At 41.1% G+C, this 17,123-nt stretch overlaps 1 protein-coding gene across 2 annotated transcripts in view; it reads right to left on the bottom strand.

Moving 5' to 3' along the window:
• The window catches only part of Dennd1b (DENN domain containing 1B), a 229,432-nt gene extending 212,703 nt beyond the window's left edge, over positions 1 to 16,729 (bottom strand). For both annotated transcript variants that reach the window (XM_059281211.1, XM_059281210.1), the window contains exons 1-2: positions 16,626 to 16,729; positions 14,338 to 14,402 (exon numbers count right to left, since the gene is read on the bottom strand). In XM_059281211.1, the coding sequence (XP_059137194.1) occupies positions 14,338 to 14,402; positions 16,626 to 16,642 (82 nt within the window). In that variant the 5' untranslated portion in view covers positions 16,643 to 16,729. The remainder of the gene's footprint in view (positions 1 to 14,337; positions 14,403 to 16,625) is intronic.
• Between the last annotated feature and the right edge of the window lie 394 nt (positions 16,730 to 17,123).

Genomic DNA, 17,123 nt, shown 5'->3' on the forward strand with positions numbered 1-17,123 from the left:
CAGCAGCAGCAGCCCAGAGCCTGGGCATGGCAGATGCTTGTGCTTTGCTGAATTATACTTGAGGGAATAACAAAAAGTTCTTCCAAAAAAAAATATGCTGTGCCCACACATGTATGTAGCAATCTTTCTTAACTACCTTTGGATCACCAGCCCACAAATAATGACACTGAGACTTATTATTAATTATAAAAACTGGGCCTTCGGCTTAGGCTTGTTTACAACTAGCTCTTATAGCTTAATTAACCCATATTTTTAATCTATGTTCTTCTGTGTGGCTTAGCTACCTCTTTTTAGTACGGCACATCAGACTTGCTCGGAGTCTTCTGGTGAAATCTGCAGGCCTAGATTCCTCCTCCTCATCCTCTCTTTCCCTAGATATCCCACCTACCCTCTCCTGTCTAGCTATTGTCCATTCAGCTCTTTATTAAAGCAATCAGAAGACATCTTTGGCAAAGACACATCTTTATAGTGTAAACAAATATTCCAAACACGTGTAGATGAGAAGCGGTGTTCCCAAAAAGATAAACACAGCTTACCAAATGACTCAACACATACAGGAATCACTGCACTATGCTGCCTATTACCTACAGAAAGATACGGGATCTCGACCATAAAACTTTCAGACTGTAGTTAAGATAAAACTATAACTTGTAGTAGGCATGAGTACTTGGAATCCCAGTACAATGGTTATGGAGATGTGGATCCCTTAGACTCCAGTGGCCAGCCAGTTCTGTGACAGCCTAATCTGTGGGCTCCACTGAGAGACCCTGTGTCAGAACAAGGTGGATGACTCCGGTGAAGTAACACCCAATGTAGACCTCAAGCCTCTACATGCACTCACACACACACACACACACACACACACACACACACACACACACACACAGTATATGTTTAAGTGGAGAGAAATGTGGTTATCTGGTTCCAATCATGGAGCTTCTAGAATATTAGATTAAATTTAGATTTTATTCTGGATCACAGTCTCTTAACCATAAGAACTCCCAGACTCTGGTTAGGATAAAACCGTAGCTAGTAGTGGATACTGGTAGGTCCTGGGCTTAAACAAGTCTGCCGCACACGTGGTGTGCATATTCACAATGGCCAGCTCCACTACAGGCTGTTAGGCTCCACAACAGCACTACAGATGTCTAGGAAAACCAGAAAACTCATCACCAATGGCATCGGAGGAGTTCTCTTACTAAGGAATGATTAACCTGAACAAAGCAGCTACATGACTGAGAAAGAACGTTTTGTGGATCGTGATTAACAAATTTAATATAATCACCTAGCACTTTGTAGATTTTAATGTCAAAGCCAGGGGCTTTTTAATATTAGAATATGCTCCCTTTAGACTGACAGTTTTATTAATGGGAAAAAGTGGTATGAGTGGCCAGATTCACAGTAAGTATGAGTCATTATTACAGAATTTTATTCATTATCTTATATTTTTAAAAATCATTAAAAAATAAATGACTATGAAATTCTTATTTATTTCACTGAATCTGTAGTTAGAGGTGACTGTTATAAAAAGAATATTCGCCGGGCAGTGGTGGCACATGCCTTTAATCCCAGCACTAGGGAGGCAGAGGCAGGCGGATCTCTGTGAGTTCGAGGCCAGCCTGGGCTACCGAGTGAGTTCCAGGACAGGTTCCAAAGCTACACAGAGAAACCCTGTCTCGAAAAACCAAAAAAAAAAAAAGAATATTTTAAGCCTTAGCCTGAAATAATAAGATATAAATAAATGTAATGCACCCTTATAATTCTTAATTTTTATTGTCATTGTTAAATCCTGCAATTAAGCCTTCACTGGTATACTGTGATATTAGATCATTATATATTAAATCTATACATATAATACAGAAGAGGAGTTATAAAAGAAATATATGTTTAAATTATAATGAAAATTCCAGCTTAAAACGTGTGTGTGTGTGTGTGTGTGTGTGTGTGTGTGTGTGTGTTGCTACTCCTACAATTCCTCACAGCTTTCTGAGAAAATAGAGAAGGGACTTTAACAGCTCTCATTTTAAAGACTCGTTTTAAAACCTAAGGCTCGAAAGCTTATTAAGCCAGAACTCCAGCCCAAATTCTTCCAACTCCATTATCACTGCAGAGTTCTGCCATCTGAAATTAGGATAAAACACAGTGTAAAAAAAGTAGGTTCTCACCAAAAAGGACATGAAGGAAATAGTCTAGTGTGTGTCACTAATGGGTTAGAGGACTGAGAACACACTGAGCCTTCAACCCTGGCCCCAGGCCAGGCCAGTGACCTCTTGCCATTGCCGAAGGTCTGTTTTCCCAGATGTGACAAAACTACTGTGATTTTCTATGGCATATATAAATAAAATTAAGAAACACTACAGTCGAGACATAGGAATGTACAGTCTTAAGTAAATTAAATTTGTTTTTCAAATATAAGCTCCATGGCTTGTATTAAATTATCCATAGAAGAGATGTATATCAATGATTTACCAGAATCTTACTTCAAAGATAATTCCTAGACCCCAATTAAATTTCATACCCAACAAAGAAAGTTATAAACAAATCCAGATAAGTAAAAATGATGTCATGAGTGGAGAGCCTTGAATTTACAGTCTTTCTCATTAAAACCACAGTCCATACTGAACATTCCCAATCTAAAAATCTGAAATGAGAAATCTGAAAACTTTGGCACCATGAGCATCAACATGACACTACAAATGGAAAATTCCACATGTGACCTCCTCACGCCTCTAATCCCAGCACTTGGGGACTAAGAGGATAGCCATAAATTTGAGGCTAGGGTGACTGAAATAGTGAGTTCCATGTCAATTCAGATTACAGTGTGAGACACTGTCTCAAAGGAACAAAACATATAAACAACAAGCTTTGTGTGTATGTGTGCGTGTGTGTATACACATATATACACATATATATGTATACCTTCAATCATTTATTTATGTACATATATATATAATTTATTATAAATTAACTTCTGCTATAAATAAATTGAATCTCACTTTAGATTTTGGCCCCATTCCCAGATACTGCATATGTGTGTTATGAATATATAAACACACAAGATATTGTATGTGGCTCTCTCTATATAAATCTAAAATGAGACTCAATTGTTTTTTATATATAGTTAAAGTTCACACACATACACATAAAAATATTCCAAAATTTGAAAAACTCCAAAACACAAAATAGTCCTTCCCAAGCATTTCAGATAAGGAGTTAGTATTTATTTTCACAGAACTCAGGCAATTACATCAGACCTCTCAACTGAAACCCTCTGAGAACCCTATACTTGTGTAATGTCTCGAATCTCAACTTAGCATCACTCCTAACAACTTCCTAGCTGCTCAAGGTTAACTGTTGGGAGTTTGAAAACTTACAGGTATACGGAGCTCCTGTTGTGCTGCTAGGGTTTATACCTGTGATTTTTTTTTGGTTGGCCGGCGGGGTAAGGCCTGACAGAAGCATAGCAGTGGCCACATACCTGCACACTCAAGGCCTAAGGTATCCAGTGCTAGAGGAGGAAGGGAGGGGGTGGGGCAGGGGAGGGGAAGCAGAGAAGGGCAGGGCAGGGGAGGGCAAAGCCACACTGTAACTTCCAAGTTACACTTGTTCCATTCAAAACACACAGTTTAAGTGGAGCTGTCAAATATGATGCCAACTTCTCCCCTCAGCCAAATTCCCTTCGCAACAAGAAATTAACTTCTTAGAACAGGTTGGAATCTTCACCAGCCTGCTCCTGGAGCTTCCACAACACTAAACAGGGGACATGGAAAAAGTCATTCAGACTTCCATTAAGTCGTCCCTTCTTCCAAGTTGGCAGTTTCCACTCAAGTGATTATACTCTGGCCCACAGATAACCACCACAGAGCTTAAAAGCAAAGTGTCTCTCACTATAATGTTTAACGGTACAATTGACAAGACTCTTCCCTGCCACTATGTAGTTGCGCTTCACTATGTAGTGAAGACACGCCTCGCAAAGGTCTTACAGACACAAAATGGAAAGCAGTACAAGTTGAAGGACTTGGCCAATGCCATGCACCTAGTCAGTGCAGTCAGAATCAAAGGCACGGTGCTGCCGTGGGTTCGGGAGGAGAGCTGCACCTGCCTCGCAGACCACACTCAGCCAATGATACACTTGATGCCGAATATTATGGATTCAATATGTCTTCAACTATTAGACTAAAGTCAGACAAACATTTACAGATTCAAATCCAGTGTCCAAACAAGTAGTGAATTTTAACATTACTATTTTTAGAGTAAGCATTCAATGTCACTACCAATACTATAATTGCCATTAAACATTTGGAAGTTAAAATTTTTTTTCCTAACAATTCCCAGCCTACATTTCTTCTGTAATACATCTGGATCTGTTCACAGGAAATACATAATCTTGATGACAGTGCTGTCCCTTGTTAAGATGAATATACTGCAGGTATTCATCATGAAGCCACGTGTCAGCAACACAATAAGGTCCCAAAACTCAGTGTTTAAGTCCTTTGTGGCACCAAGTTTGTGTGTGTGTGTGTGTGTGTGTGTGTGTGTGTGTGTGTGGTAACATAGTTTACTAAGCCAAGTAAATTAAGTTCATTAGTTGCGTTACAACTATTATATATTATTTGATATATAAAAAAAAATTAAACTAGTCAAGATCTTTTAAAAAAATTCCCCAAATAATTACACAATTTATTCTTCCAAAATGGGACCTGAAATATTTGATTTTTAACAAAACTATTTCTAATTCCTTCTAAACCATTTTATGCTTATTATCTCAGGAGCAACAATACACAGACCCTGAAGATACAAGATATTCCTGAGCAATAAAGCCATGCCTAAGGGGCTGGACAGATTGTTCAACCTTTAAGAGCACTTGAGGCTATTACTAGGACTGGAGTTCAGGTCCTAGCACCCATATCAAGTGCTGCCTCAAGTACCTACATTCCTGTGCACATTCCCATACACAGGCACACACACATATGCACATAGCTAAAAATAATAAATCTTTACAAGCACACATATACCTGAACTGGTGAAGCCTAAATCCAACTAATGTTAGGCGCACAGGTTAGCTAATTTTAAACACTCATAAATAATAGTCAACTATGTTTTATTGCTGCTCAGGTAACAAAGTCTTAAGCCCACCTAATTGTAATTACTTTAAATTTGAAGATCAAGTACACCCTTATATTAGTGCATTTCTTCTACCAACCCCAGAAATATCTACTTCTGTGATGACTAATTTCTGGAAGCTTCCACATCTAGCAGAATACCACGGGATGAACTGTGCTGGTAGCTATGTGCTCTTTTACAGGTTCAAGTGATAACTGAGAAGGAACTGAAAGAGGAAGGCCCTGTCTGATCTTTATCATCTCTGCCTACCAAGTCAGCCTGTGGTTTATCAACAGTTCTACTTTTAAAATGGCTTCAACGGAGCACCCATTTGATGTGATGATAAAAATCTGCAAGCTTTCCATCTTTTACACTGACATTTTCTAAAAGATTTAAAAATCTCCACCAGGCTTGAGTCGTACAGGACAATCTTTTTCTAATTTCACTTTGAAAACAGGAGATAATTTAGCAAGTAATTCTGGACAGCATTCACGACACCTATCCCCAAGTCTCAAGTGAGACAAGTTCTTGACACAAAAGCTAAAAATCCAGTGGACAAGACTCAGGACATTGGTGACCTAGTGTGAAACAGACACCGAAAGAATAGTCAGATTCCTGTTTGTATTGCTTTTCACACCGAAAGAATAGTCAGATTCCTGTTTGTATTGCTTTTCACTTCTGTAGCTTCATTCTCCAAAACTATGTGTTTTTAAAGAAGCAAGTTTAGTGATCACCACTACTAAATCCTCAACACCAGCAGGGCTTCCATCCCTTTACCAGCCCAGAGGCAGGGAGATGTGGTTCAGCGTAGGGCTCAACCCCAGCACTGTTACAAAAATAGACTAATATAATAATAATAAGTTTAAGAGACAGCTCACCCGGTGCTTTCCTCAGTGTTAAAGTCACTGCACACACTGAGTCAGCCTGTAAGAACTGGTAGCTCCTGACCAAGGCAGGACACACTACTTTAGCAGAGGCCATTCCTTAGTTTTCCCTTTAGATGCAAATGTGAATACCAAAAGCAATCTGTCTCCTCAGAATCATTCATAAGAGTTTAAATATGAAGAAAAGCTCAAAGTAATTTAAGGAAAAGCTAATCACCTGACTTCCAACTTGTCTAATGACCATATCCTCCATCACCTCACAGCTCCACTCTCCTCAGACTCCCACACAGTGGAGTCAGGCTCTTTCACATGTTAGTGCTACATATCAGAGCCTTGACTGCATACTACAATTTGGAAGTGACACACCCCATTCAACAATGCCATCTGCTTTTTATCCGGGCCTGACTCATAACCTGGGCTTGGAACTGTGGCTTCTTATTCATTGAAATGAATGAGAAGACTAACCACTTGCGTGGCGTTTAGGCACATCTTCCTATGACCTTGCTAATCATAATATAATATAACTCTGGGACAGTGGGATGGTTCAACAAGTAAGTGTTTGCAGGTTGTGCTCTGACTGCCACACACATGCCACAGTGCGTGCATGCATGTGCACACACACACTCTCAACGATAAGTGTCATTTTACAATTAAATAATAATAATAATAATAATAATAATAATAATACAATCTGACGAAGCCTAGAATTTATTAAGGATTTTCAGAAATGTATGGCTTTATAAACATCACTGCAGAATATCTCACTAGTGTTAAAGAACTAGTTTAAGAGAAGCCTGACAATTAAGAGCTTAGGCTCCATATCACAGGAACAGGTCCAAATCCAGTCCTACCTCTGGAAGCTGTGCATGTTGGGGAAATGGTTTAAACTTTCTCAGCCTCCATTTCTTTATCTTTCTGAAAGAATACAGTGTCTACCTCCTATAATTATAGTAAAAACAATATGGATACACAGACACTTGTTATATTTCCTGACATATTACAAATGTCAAATATTGTTTTTATCACTATTTCTATAAAACATCTAGCTTGAAGTCTACTCAGGTAAACGAAAACATAATTAAGGGTCTTTAACTATGATGTTATAGCTTTATTTTATTAACTGGGAATGTTATATATGTAACAAAATTAAATGAATTTACTGCACAAATATTCCTAATATCCTAATATACTTACATACTTATTAAGGCCATTAACTCAAAACTTACAGAGTAATAGTAGAGCTGGAATAAAGACAGCAAGACCAAACTAGAATGTTCCCTTATGGCAAACCACATCTATTTTTATTTTATTTTATTTCATTGTTTGGCTGTGTCGAGATCAACCCAGGGCATCGCACATCCTAGTCAACTACACACCACTTAGCTGTATCTCCAGCTCCCAACTGCATCTTTTTAATTAACCTGAGTTTACAAGGCTTTCTTTACAATTAAAATGGTCCCTTGAGGGCTGTCTATCAATTGTTCACACCTCACTGTGAATTTAATCATATAAGACCTTTCAATAACACCTACCCACTTGGTGTGTTATTTGAAGAGTAGGGGAGAAGAGAGGTAGTTTTAGAACCAAGTGCTTGGGCTGACACTGTCCTGGGCAGCGGGTAGCTACAGGTGTCCCACAACCCCACAGGGAGAGAGGTGCTCAGAACGGTTCAGACAGCAAAGCAACTTCCTCTCTAGGAAGCTTCACGATCTCCTATTCACTCTACTGTCCTGAGCACTAATGTCACCCAGAGCCTCACACACGCTAGTCAAGCACCTATAGCCGAGCAATATTACCTCTCAGGGCTCGATTCAGGGCCACTGTGGGCAAGTTTCTCCACTAGGCCAATGACTGTCCCATCACACAAAGAAGTAATACGCATTCGTCTATAGACAAAATCAACTTGCTACCTGAAATAAATCAACTTAACCAGAGTTTATGTACAATTAAGACTCTAACTTTGCCTGAAACATCACTCAACCTTCCAACACAGGAACACCCGGTGTCTTAACTTCTCAAAACTATCTGGAATCATTTCTAAACTGAGTAAACAACAGTCAACAAACAAGACTCTCTGAGCATTCATAACATTCCTTTAGCATAAAGCCAAGAACTACAGCTGTGAAAAGTTTTGGAACGTTAAGCACTAAAACTCATTTCAATGGGGGAAGGAGTCTATTAGAATTGATGATCTCATTGTTACCTAAAACAGCCAGGCCACTTGCTTGAAGTAGCCCCCAAATGGCAATATAGCCAATAATATCTACAAACATAGTTAAAATTATACTCCATAGTAGGTAAAGTATTGCCTCTGATTCACAAATTAAACACACATATTTGCAAGACAGACAGGAAACACCATGAAAACGAAGAAAAATCTCCCAATTACAGACTATCGTCATAAGTATTCTAAGGACATACCACCTTGAAAATCTAGGAAAAGACATTCCAGGGACTGAATGAACACACCAAAAGACTGGACAAACTTGTTGACTGTGCCAGCCTAGAATGGTCACAGCAGCAACAGAGGACAGCACTGTGAATTCAAGTGCAGTAGGGGCCCTGGGACCCCATCACAGTGGGAACCATCCAAGTTCAAAGACAAAGAGTCACCTCAGACTGCAGTAGCATGAAAAAAAACTAAACTAGCTAATAAGACCAGGTCATGGAGTATCAAATGCAACTGAACACTACCCAAGTAACAAGAAAAACATGCAAAACAGTGTTGCTTAATCTGTACTTTAATGGGCAGCAATGCTGGGAAGAACCCATAATGCCTCACACAAATATAAAAGAACATCCTTAACTATTTGCTACTGGGGGAAAATGACATATTCCAAGAATATGACTCTAAAGAATCACATTAAATTTTCTGCGGGATACACTGCCACGCCCACTACATAAATGTTCCTGCTACTGTCATGCCAGTTTGTATTTAAAATCACTTCTACAAGAAACCCTCTGAATTAACTGTAGTAGCATCTGCTTGTCCAATGGCCACCACAGGTCCAATCTATATACCTTTCCATTCTGAATTCACTAAGGATGTGAGAGTCTGTGGTGAGCTCTCTTTTAAGGAAAATAACTAATGTGGTTCATGAAGAATTTACTAGAAGCATAACAAACATACAATCAAGCTACCTTTATAACTATACATGACTATATTAAACTCCTTATGAACACAGAAAGTGCCAAAATGCTGTATTCAGCAAACTACATCATCACACTATCAGGAAAAAATAATCAAATGCAGGTTAATAAATGTCTTCTTATACAGAATATGGAGGGGACTATAAATTATTTGACCTCAGGTTCTGATTTAAGAAAATGAATGCTTTCAACTGTTAACATGAGTTGAGATTTAAAACACAGATAATTTTAAAAAATAGATAATTCAATACCAAGTTGGATACTCTCATCAAAGAAAAAAAAATTATAACAAAGGGACTTGATCCTAAGAGAAATAATCAGATAATGATATGGGAACAGAGTAAACAAGGTTTGCCAAAAGTGTGCTTGAACTGTTAATAACTAGAAGTGTTAGATCAAAGAGTCATTTAATATGGAGACATAAGCCTTGGAAATGAAGAGGAGGAACAGAGTTATACAAGGAAAAGCTTAGTGCTGTTTTCAGAGGAATTACAATGAATTTATTAATTTCAGAAAACACACTGTATTCCTGTTTAAAATGACCTGCCACACATATCATTAATGCTCTATGTCCTTGTGTTATAAAGCAGGTAACGATGGGTTTCCATGTGGCACTATGCAACAGGAGGTAAGACAGAGGAGATTAACCTCAGACGATGGGGATGCCACTTTAAACAAATTTCTTAATTTCTTCATTCATGAGTCCCTTCATGAGAGCAGCACTTCGTAAGATTTTTGTGAGACTTAAGAACCTAGTACATTTTTTAAACCCCCAGACTTGTGCTTGGCTCCAAGTAAATACTACATAAATATTAGCTGCTGCTGCTGCAGCTACTTCTTACCATCAGTTAGCAACAGGGAAAAACAAAGAAAACAGAGAGAGCGGAGTCCCAAAGCCACCGCCCAAAAAAGAAACCCTTAAAAAAGGCATCTTTTACTAAGGAAGTTAGTTTTCATTTCCTTGAAGTGTCCAATCTCTTTGGAGAAAGTGGTGCAAGCAGAGTACTGTGAGTTTTGTTATTAGAACTGAGACAAGGCCATCTCTGCCGTCTGTACCTCTGTGGGAGTGTGGGCGAGCAGAAGAGTGGCGAAGGCAATGAGCTGGAGAGCCACCAAGAACAACATTAGCATCTAAATTGTGGCACTGTGCTCTGGAAAACTGGAATACAAGCTCCTGGAAGATTGTCTTGCCAGGAAAATCTCCTTTAAAACAGAGGCCATAGCCAACATGAAGACATCACCAGAAACAATTCTATTAACAAATGGGACAGAAGAGAGAACATCACCAGTCTCTCTTACAGCAAGCTTCATATCTGTAGGGGACTCCAAACAAAACTAACTTATTTTTCAGTATTCTAAAATGTGTTATGGGGGGCTGGAGAGATGGCTCACACTGGCTACTCTTCCAGAGGACCTGGGTTCAATTCCCAGCACCCACATGGCAGCACACAATTGTCTATAACTCCAGTTCCCGGGGATCTGACCAATACACATAAAATAAAAAAGTTAAATACATTTTTTAAAAATGTGTTATGTTCAGAAATATTAATGAAATGCCTTGAAACAAGTCCAGACAGCAAAAGACTAGATGAATATCTGCTATGTCAAGCTCTAGTTCACCAACTAATTCATTTCCAAATGAACTAAAACAGTAACTTATTTCTGGGGGCTGGCGAGATGGGTCAGTAACTAAAAGCTCTTGCTGCTCTTTCAGGATTCAAGTTCAGTTCCCAGCAGCCAGGTCAGGTGGCTGACAGTCATTATTCCAGCTCCAGGGGAAAAAAATCAGCCTCTTCTAGCCTCTATAGGCACCCAAATACACACACATACACTCACACAAAGAGAAATCCATTTTTAATCTTATTTCTGACAATACATATGATACTTACGAAAGATTTTAAGTTCTCTATGAAGAGAGTGAGAATCATGTCAAATATTTTAACATGAAGATTAAAGACACATTTTCTATATGACAAAATAAGCCATCAAAAGAATAAAGTGATGCTCTGAACAACCCTTTACAAAGAATACTTCAACTAATCTCCTAATATCTACTCTTTGCAATTATTATTAGGCCAATCACAATACCCTCCATCTCGACAGGGTCAATGATGTCCTCCTAAGCAATGGTCATACCCATGGCAACTCTAGACACTGAGGCTCAAGAAGACATTTTCTGAGAAAATTTCTGGCTCTAAAGAAAGTCATGAAAAGCCAAAGGCTTCTCCTCCTGCACCTGCAGTCATATTCAAGAAGGCAGGCTTCCAAGGTCTAGAGATAGCCATCTTGAAACCACAAGATATCTAAGCCTTTGAATGACAGGATCTGTAATTTCATAATAAGAGCTGATGACTCACCCAACGGCATTCCTCTTACAAGGACTCTCAAGTGTCCTTTCAGTCTTAGGGCCAGTTTTACATTTGTAATAGCATCCTAATTTATAGGGCTTACTCTCCAAGTCCATCACCGTGATAGAACATACCCCAAACAAGCCAAAATAAAACACAAGAGTCCATCAACAGTGATAGAACATACCCCAGACAAGCCAAAATCCAACCCAGTCTTGTTAAAACAAATTGACAGTTATAAAGAAATACTCTAATACTTTTCAAAGAACTTCCACATATTTTACTTTTAATATTTAGCAATGAAAGAGGTAATTAATAAGATATTATAGAAACATCAAGCAATTTGGCATAAAATTTTACTTTTAGAGCTCAGTTATAGGAACTAAGACTTCTTAGGCACAAAAGTTTATAACTACATGGAACTTAAATTATTTATCATGTTTAAATGATTTAAAGCATCACTGAAGGAAAAAAACGTAATGTTTTTGATGTGGTTGAATTTAAGCCAGATGGAGTGGCACACCCCAATCTCAGCACTCTAGAAGCTAAAGTACGAAGACCACAAGTCTGAGTTGGCCTGAGCTGCAGTAGTGAGGGAAAAAAAAATTAATTTTTTAGAGTTTGGTGCCAGGCAGTAAGCTAAAGGGGACACTCTAAAGCTGACCCTCCAGCTCAGTGGTTCAGACTTTCATAGACTGAACACATGGTACTAAGTTCAATCCCCAACACTGTCCAAACTGGTAGGGGGCACAAAAGAAAACCTTGATGTGTTGACAATTCTCTGAGCCAGGGAGATGGTTCAGTGGGTAAAGTGCATGCCTCAGAAATGTTAAGACCTAAGTTCGGATCCCCAGGACCCAAGTTCAGTGAAGTAGTACACGTATGTAATCCCAGCACCAAGGGGAGATAGGAGGGAGACAGGGAAGTCCCCAGAACTCAAGGTCCAGCTAGCCTGGTTTACACAGTAGCTGTGAACAACAAAGAAACCCCGTCTCAAACAAGGTAGAAGGTAAAGGCCAACACTTGAAATTCTCATCTGACCTCTACATAGACACCATGGCATGTGTGTACCAGCACTCACACACAGGAACACACACACACACACACACACACACACACACACACACACACAAATATGCACATACATCACATACACAAAGAATGGACTGACCAGCTTGAAGAGAAGCCAAAATTGTTTATCTTGTCCATTTATGATATTTCCAACTTTGCCAGACTAAAGTGCTAAAACACAAGTGAAGATATCTCTGGAGAGCAGTTTGATTTTACAGCTGCAGCAAGGTGAGATGGCAATAAAAGCTAGTAACAGCTGGTCACTGGACTAACCAGTCACAGAAAGCAGAGGGGCGAAGCGGGGAAGCAAAGACCAATCCACAGAGCCTTTACATGAAGGTCACAGATTAACACGTGCACAGACCAGTTGTTCCATGAAGTACTTTTATACTTTTATAAGATGGCTTTGCGACCTGAGGAACACTCGTTTAAAATGAAAAGCTCTGGTGCTTCCCAAAAGAATGTATCCTGTTGTATAACACATCAGATGAGCACCACTTCACGGACCTTAGGTTAACAGTGTGGTGGCTCTTTTAAGGTTAACGCATACCATAAATACACTATCAATATAAGTGGAGTCTGAAACACTAATGTTCGTGTGTGTGTGTGTGTGTGTGTGTGTGTGTGTGTGTGTGTTCAGCATAACATGCCCAAGCTGCACAGAGGATATGGACATCCCTGGGGAGTACACAAATGAACAAACTCTACCACACAGAGGACGACAACGACGACGACGACGATGATTTCTCTAATGGGAAGATGTTACTTAGAACCTTGGGATTTCTTCTTGCTAACTGGCAAACTCGATGAGAGCTGTACTTCCAGCAGACCAGAAACGAAGCACACAGAAGCTCTGGAGCCAAGAATGTGTGTGATTTCCTACCTAAAATTAGCCATGCCTATTTCACCACAGCTGGGCTGGACTCCTCTATTTTAAGGTGTACAGCGCCAAATGACTTAAGAGTATGTAATTGCTGACTAATCTTAGGACTAAGAGTGTCAGAGACTTCTCAACCCAGGCTTCAGGATGGCCAATTGGTCTCCACAAAACCCCACACTTAATGGCCTTGCCATCTAGGGGCTAAGTATACTGCTAATGAGCCATGTACTAAAAACATGCATGAAGATATAGCATGCATAAAATAAGCAAAAGAGATGTTCCTTCGCCTTTGACTGATACTCCGCTCCCAAATACACACATAATATAGAAAGGTGATTAAAAAAAAATGGACAAAAGTCACAATACTTTAAAGAGTAAGTATTTGTTTTTCTGGAAAACTGTATAGAACCCACAACCAAAACCTTCCAAGTTATGTCACACATGTTTACTTCCCCAAGTTCTGTGCAACTGGAATAAATCCAACAGAAGGAGCGACTCAGCCTATACAGTGCATTCCAGAAACATCAGAAGGGACTGGGGAAGGCCCCGTTAGTACCAGCAGGAGAATTTACAGTATTTTTTTTTTTTTAAGGAGCTGACTTTTCCAACACAGAAGAAAGAAAATGAAAAGGCATGCCTTCTTACTATGAACAAGGGCAGTTTTGTCAACAGGGAGCAAAACTGAGCTGTAAGTTGAAATCCAAGCTGCACAGATAACAACACTGATTCCTACAAGCTCAGAGCAAAGACCTCACATCTATTTTATTACTAGCAATTTGAGATCCTGGAACAGACACCTGGTACTATCGGGTTCCTGACAGAATCATGCTCCAGCAGAACACAGTATTAACACTTGTTTTGACATACTCGATTACATTAGGAAGTAAAAGAACACACATACCTTCATTTTCAGAGGCATGACACTTCACTTTCAATACCAAGTCAAAAGTTCTTTCTGGATTTTCCCTAAAATAAAGAGAATCTTGTTATATTTACTTTGCACAGCAAACAAGCATTACCTATAAAACTTCTATACAAGCATGTCTCTGTACACGTGGGCTTTTGTGGTACTAAGGCTCGAACCCAGAGTCTGTTCACGCTAAGGAAGAGCTCCATCCTCTGTAATTTACTGAATTCCAAATCTAGTCCTTTTCCTGCCTCAGTGGATTCGATGAGGCTCCATGACTATGCAGCAGAAATATAAATGATAATGTTTTATCAGTTTGATAAGGGTGGAAGTTCAGACTTTGGAGCTCTGAATCTGAGGGCAAAGTATTTCATTCACCTCTGAGATTGCTTCCTCTCCTACAATGTACCGTCTACTTCACAGAGTAACTGTAAGGATTAGATATCAAAAGAATGATGTGAAAGTTCGTTAGAGAGTGGTAGTTTTCATCTTATCGACTCAAAACTGGAAAGTCAGTGCATCACTAAGTGTCTTCTCACACGGCCACAATGCTAACAGAGGCTCTCAGGCTTTCTCCAAAGCACCTGACCTGAGTATAAAGGATGAAATCCTGATTCCACCTGCCATGTTCCAGAGACTATCACAGAAAAAAGCACCATGGATAGGATGTTTTGCACGTGCTTTTCCTGAGATGTTATTTACTTAAGCATGTTCAAAGTAGGAAGCTGTTCACACACTCCAAGCTAAGAAATCTTAACAAAAGTTATTTTCTTTATACCGTTTTCTTTAAGGAACTTGGACATTTTCCTCCTCTTTAAATCTTCGACCAAGAATAGAAAGTTTGCTTCACTTCCTTTAGAAGTTACTTTTTTTTTTCACTCTAATTTCTTACACATTTAACCTATTTACTAAATTTCAAAAAGTGGACTGAAATCTACTGGGATACTTAAAGCAAACAAAAATTTGCTGTTGTAATTTCTCTTTCCATGAGACGGTGTAAGGTTAAGTCTGGGGATGTAGCTCACCAGTACACAGTATCTGCCCTAGAGTGCCTGAAGCCTTGGGTTTGGTCATGATGGGGTGGGGGTTGGGGGGTAGTTGTTAAAGGTAAAAACATCACAATGCAAAAAAGTGATGACATATTTCAATTACTTCTGCTATGACTAGTGCCTTTGTATATTGGCTTTTTTAACATATACTTTCTTAAGATATCAATGCTAGTCCTCACTTCTAAATAAACATTGATTTTAAATATATATATACGTATATATATATATATATATATATATATATATATATATATATATATATATATGACACCCATTTAGAACCAGAGGGAAAGACGAGCCATATAAACTAACTTACACTTAAGTTAAATAAACACTTCCTCATTCCACCCACTATTAATTTGTTTCATGGGCATAAAATGGGCTCTGGTGAACTTTTTTTTTAATCCCCTCATAATACAATTAATTGTCCAAAGAGTATGCTTTTTTTTTTTTTTTTAACTCACCCTGCCCTCCATGGTGTCAAACACTCAAGGAAATATTCTAAAACTGCAGAAGGCTTCTATTTCCACAAGCTGTTTAAAATTAGTCTTAGGTAGAAAAGCTAAATACTGACTCAAGTTATACTTCTCTACAATCCAAGGGGCCTTTCTCGGTGGCATAACAAATACATCCAGACTGAGGTAGAACGGAAGGGGAGGGAGGGAGGGAGGGAGGGGGTTGGTAAAAGACGGGATTTCTTCCCAAAGTAAAGTTTCAGAAGAAAAACGGCCATCACCCATCTCCAAGACACCTCGAAGCCCAGCCACCACCGTTATTCAAATGGCTTTCTACCTACTCCCCAGAGGTAAAATGGCCAATGGTGAAGAGCCACCTTGGGGCATCCACCACTCTGCAAGCAGCTCACACAGGGCGGCTGTATAACCAGACGCCGCTTTCATTTTATATAAAGGGAAAGCATCAGAAAGCATCCCGGGGCCACCCTGGGAAACCACCCACCAGGGAGCACCGGCGACCCTGAACGCCGGGGGAGCGGTTTCATAACAACCGCTCGCCCAGCCGCCCAGCCGGCTCGCCCGCTCGGCCGCCCGCCCGCCCGCCAGCCCGCCCCGGCGCTCGGCCGACCGGGCCCGGGGAAGCAGGGTCGCGGGGCGGGCAGGCTTTGCGGCCTAGCGCCGACCGCCGCGCAGCCAGCCAGCCGTCCCGGGCCAGGCCGCACCCGGAGGGCCGGGGAGGCCGGGCCCCGGCGGCGGCGGCGGCGGCGGCGGCGCTCACCTGGTCCTGCGGTCCATGGTCACATGTCGCTGCGGGGCCGCCGTCGCCCCGCGCCCGCACGCCCGCACGCCGCCTGGGACGCGCTGCTGAGAGCGGCGGCCGGCCCACGGCGCCCTCCGCGGCCTCGCGGGGACAGCACCGCGGTGGCGACGCCGCCCCCGCCCCCGCCCCCGCCTCCCGGTTCCCGCGACCCGGCCGGCGGCGGCGGCGGCGGCGGCTCGGCCACCTTGGGCGAACCAGGAAGTCGGCGGGAGGGGGAAGGGGCGCACGGGGACGCGCCCTGCGGCTGCACCTGGCCGCGCGGCCCGCGGGCCCGACCGGCCCTCCCGCTGTCCCCGGGCACCGGTTCCCGCGGCCGCCGTCCTGGAAAAGCACTTCTCCGGTCCCCGGGTGCCCACATCCCGACTTCCATTCGCTGCCAAGTCCGAGCTCTGGTGGATGCTCCCGCGTCTGCCTCGCTCCAGCTGTGGCCGGGGTAGGGCTCTCTGGAAGCCAGAG

This window comes from Peromyscus eremicus, chromosome 15 (assembly GCF_949786415.1).
Source record: "Peromyscus eremicus chromosome 15, PerEre_H2_v1, whole genome shotgun sequence".
Classification (NCBI taxonomy): domain Eukaryota; kingdom Metazoa; phylum Chordata; class Mammalia; order Rodentia; family Cricetidae; genus Peromyscus; species Peromyscus eremicus.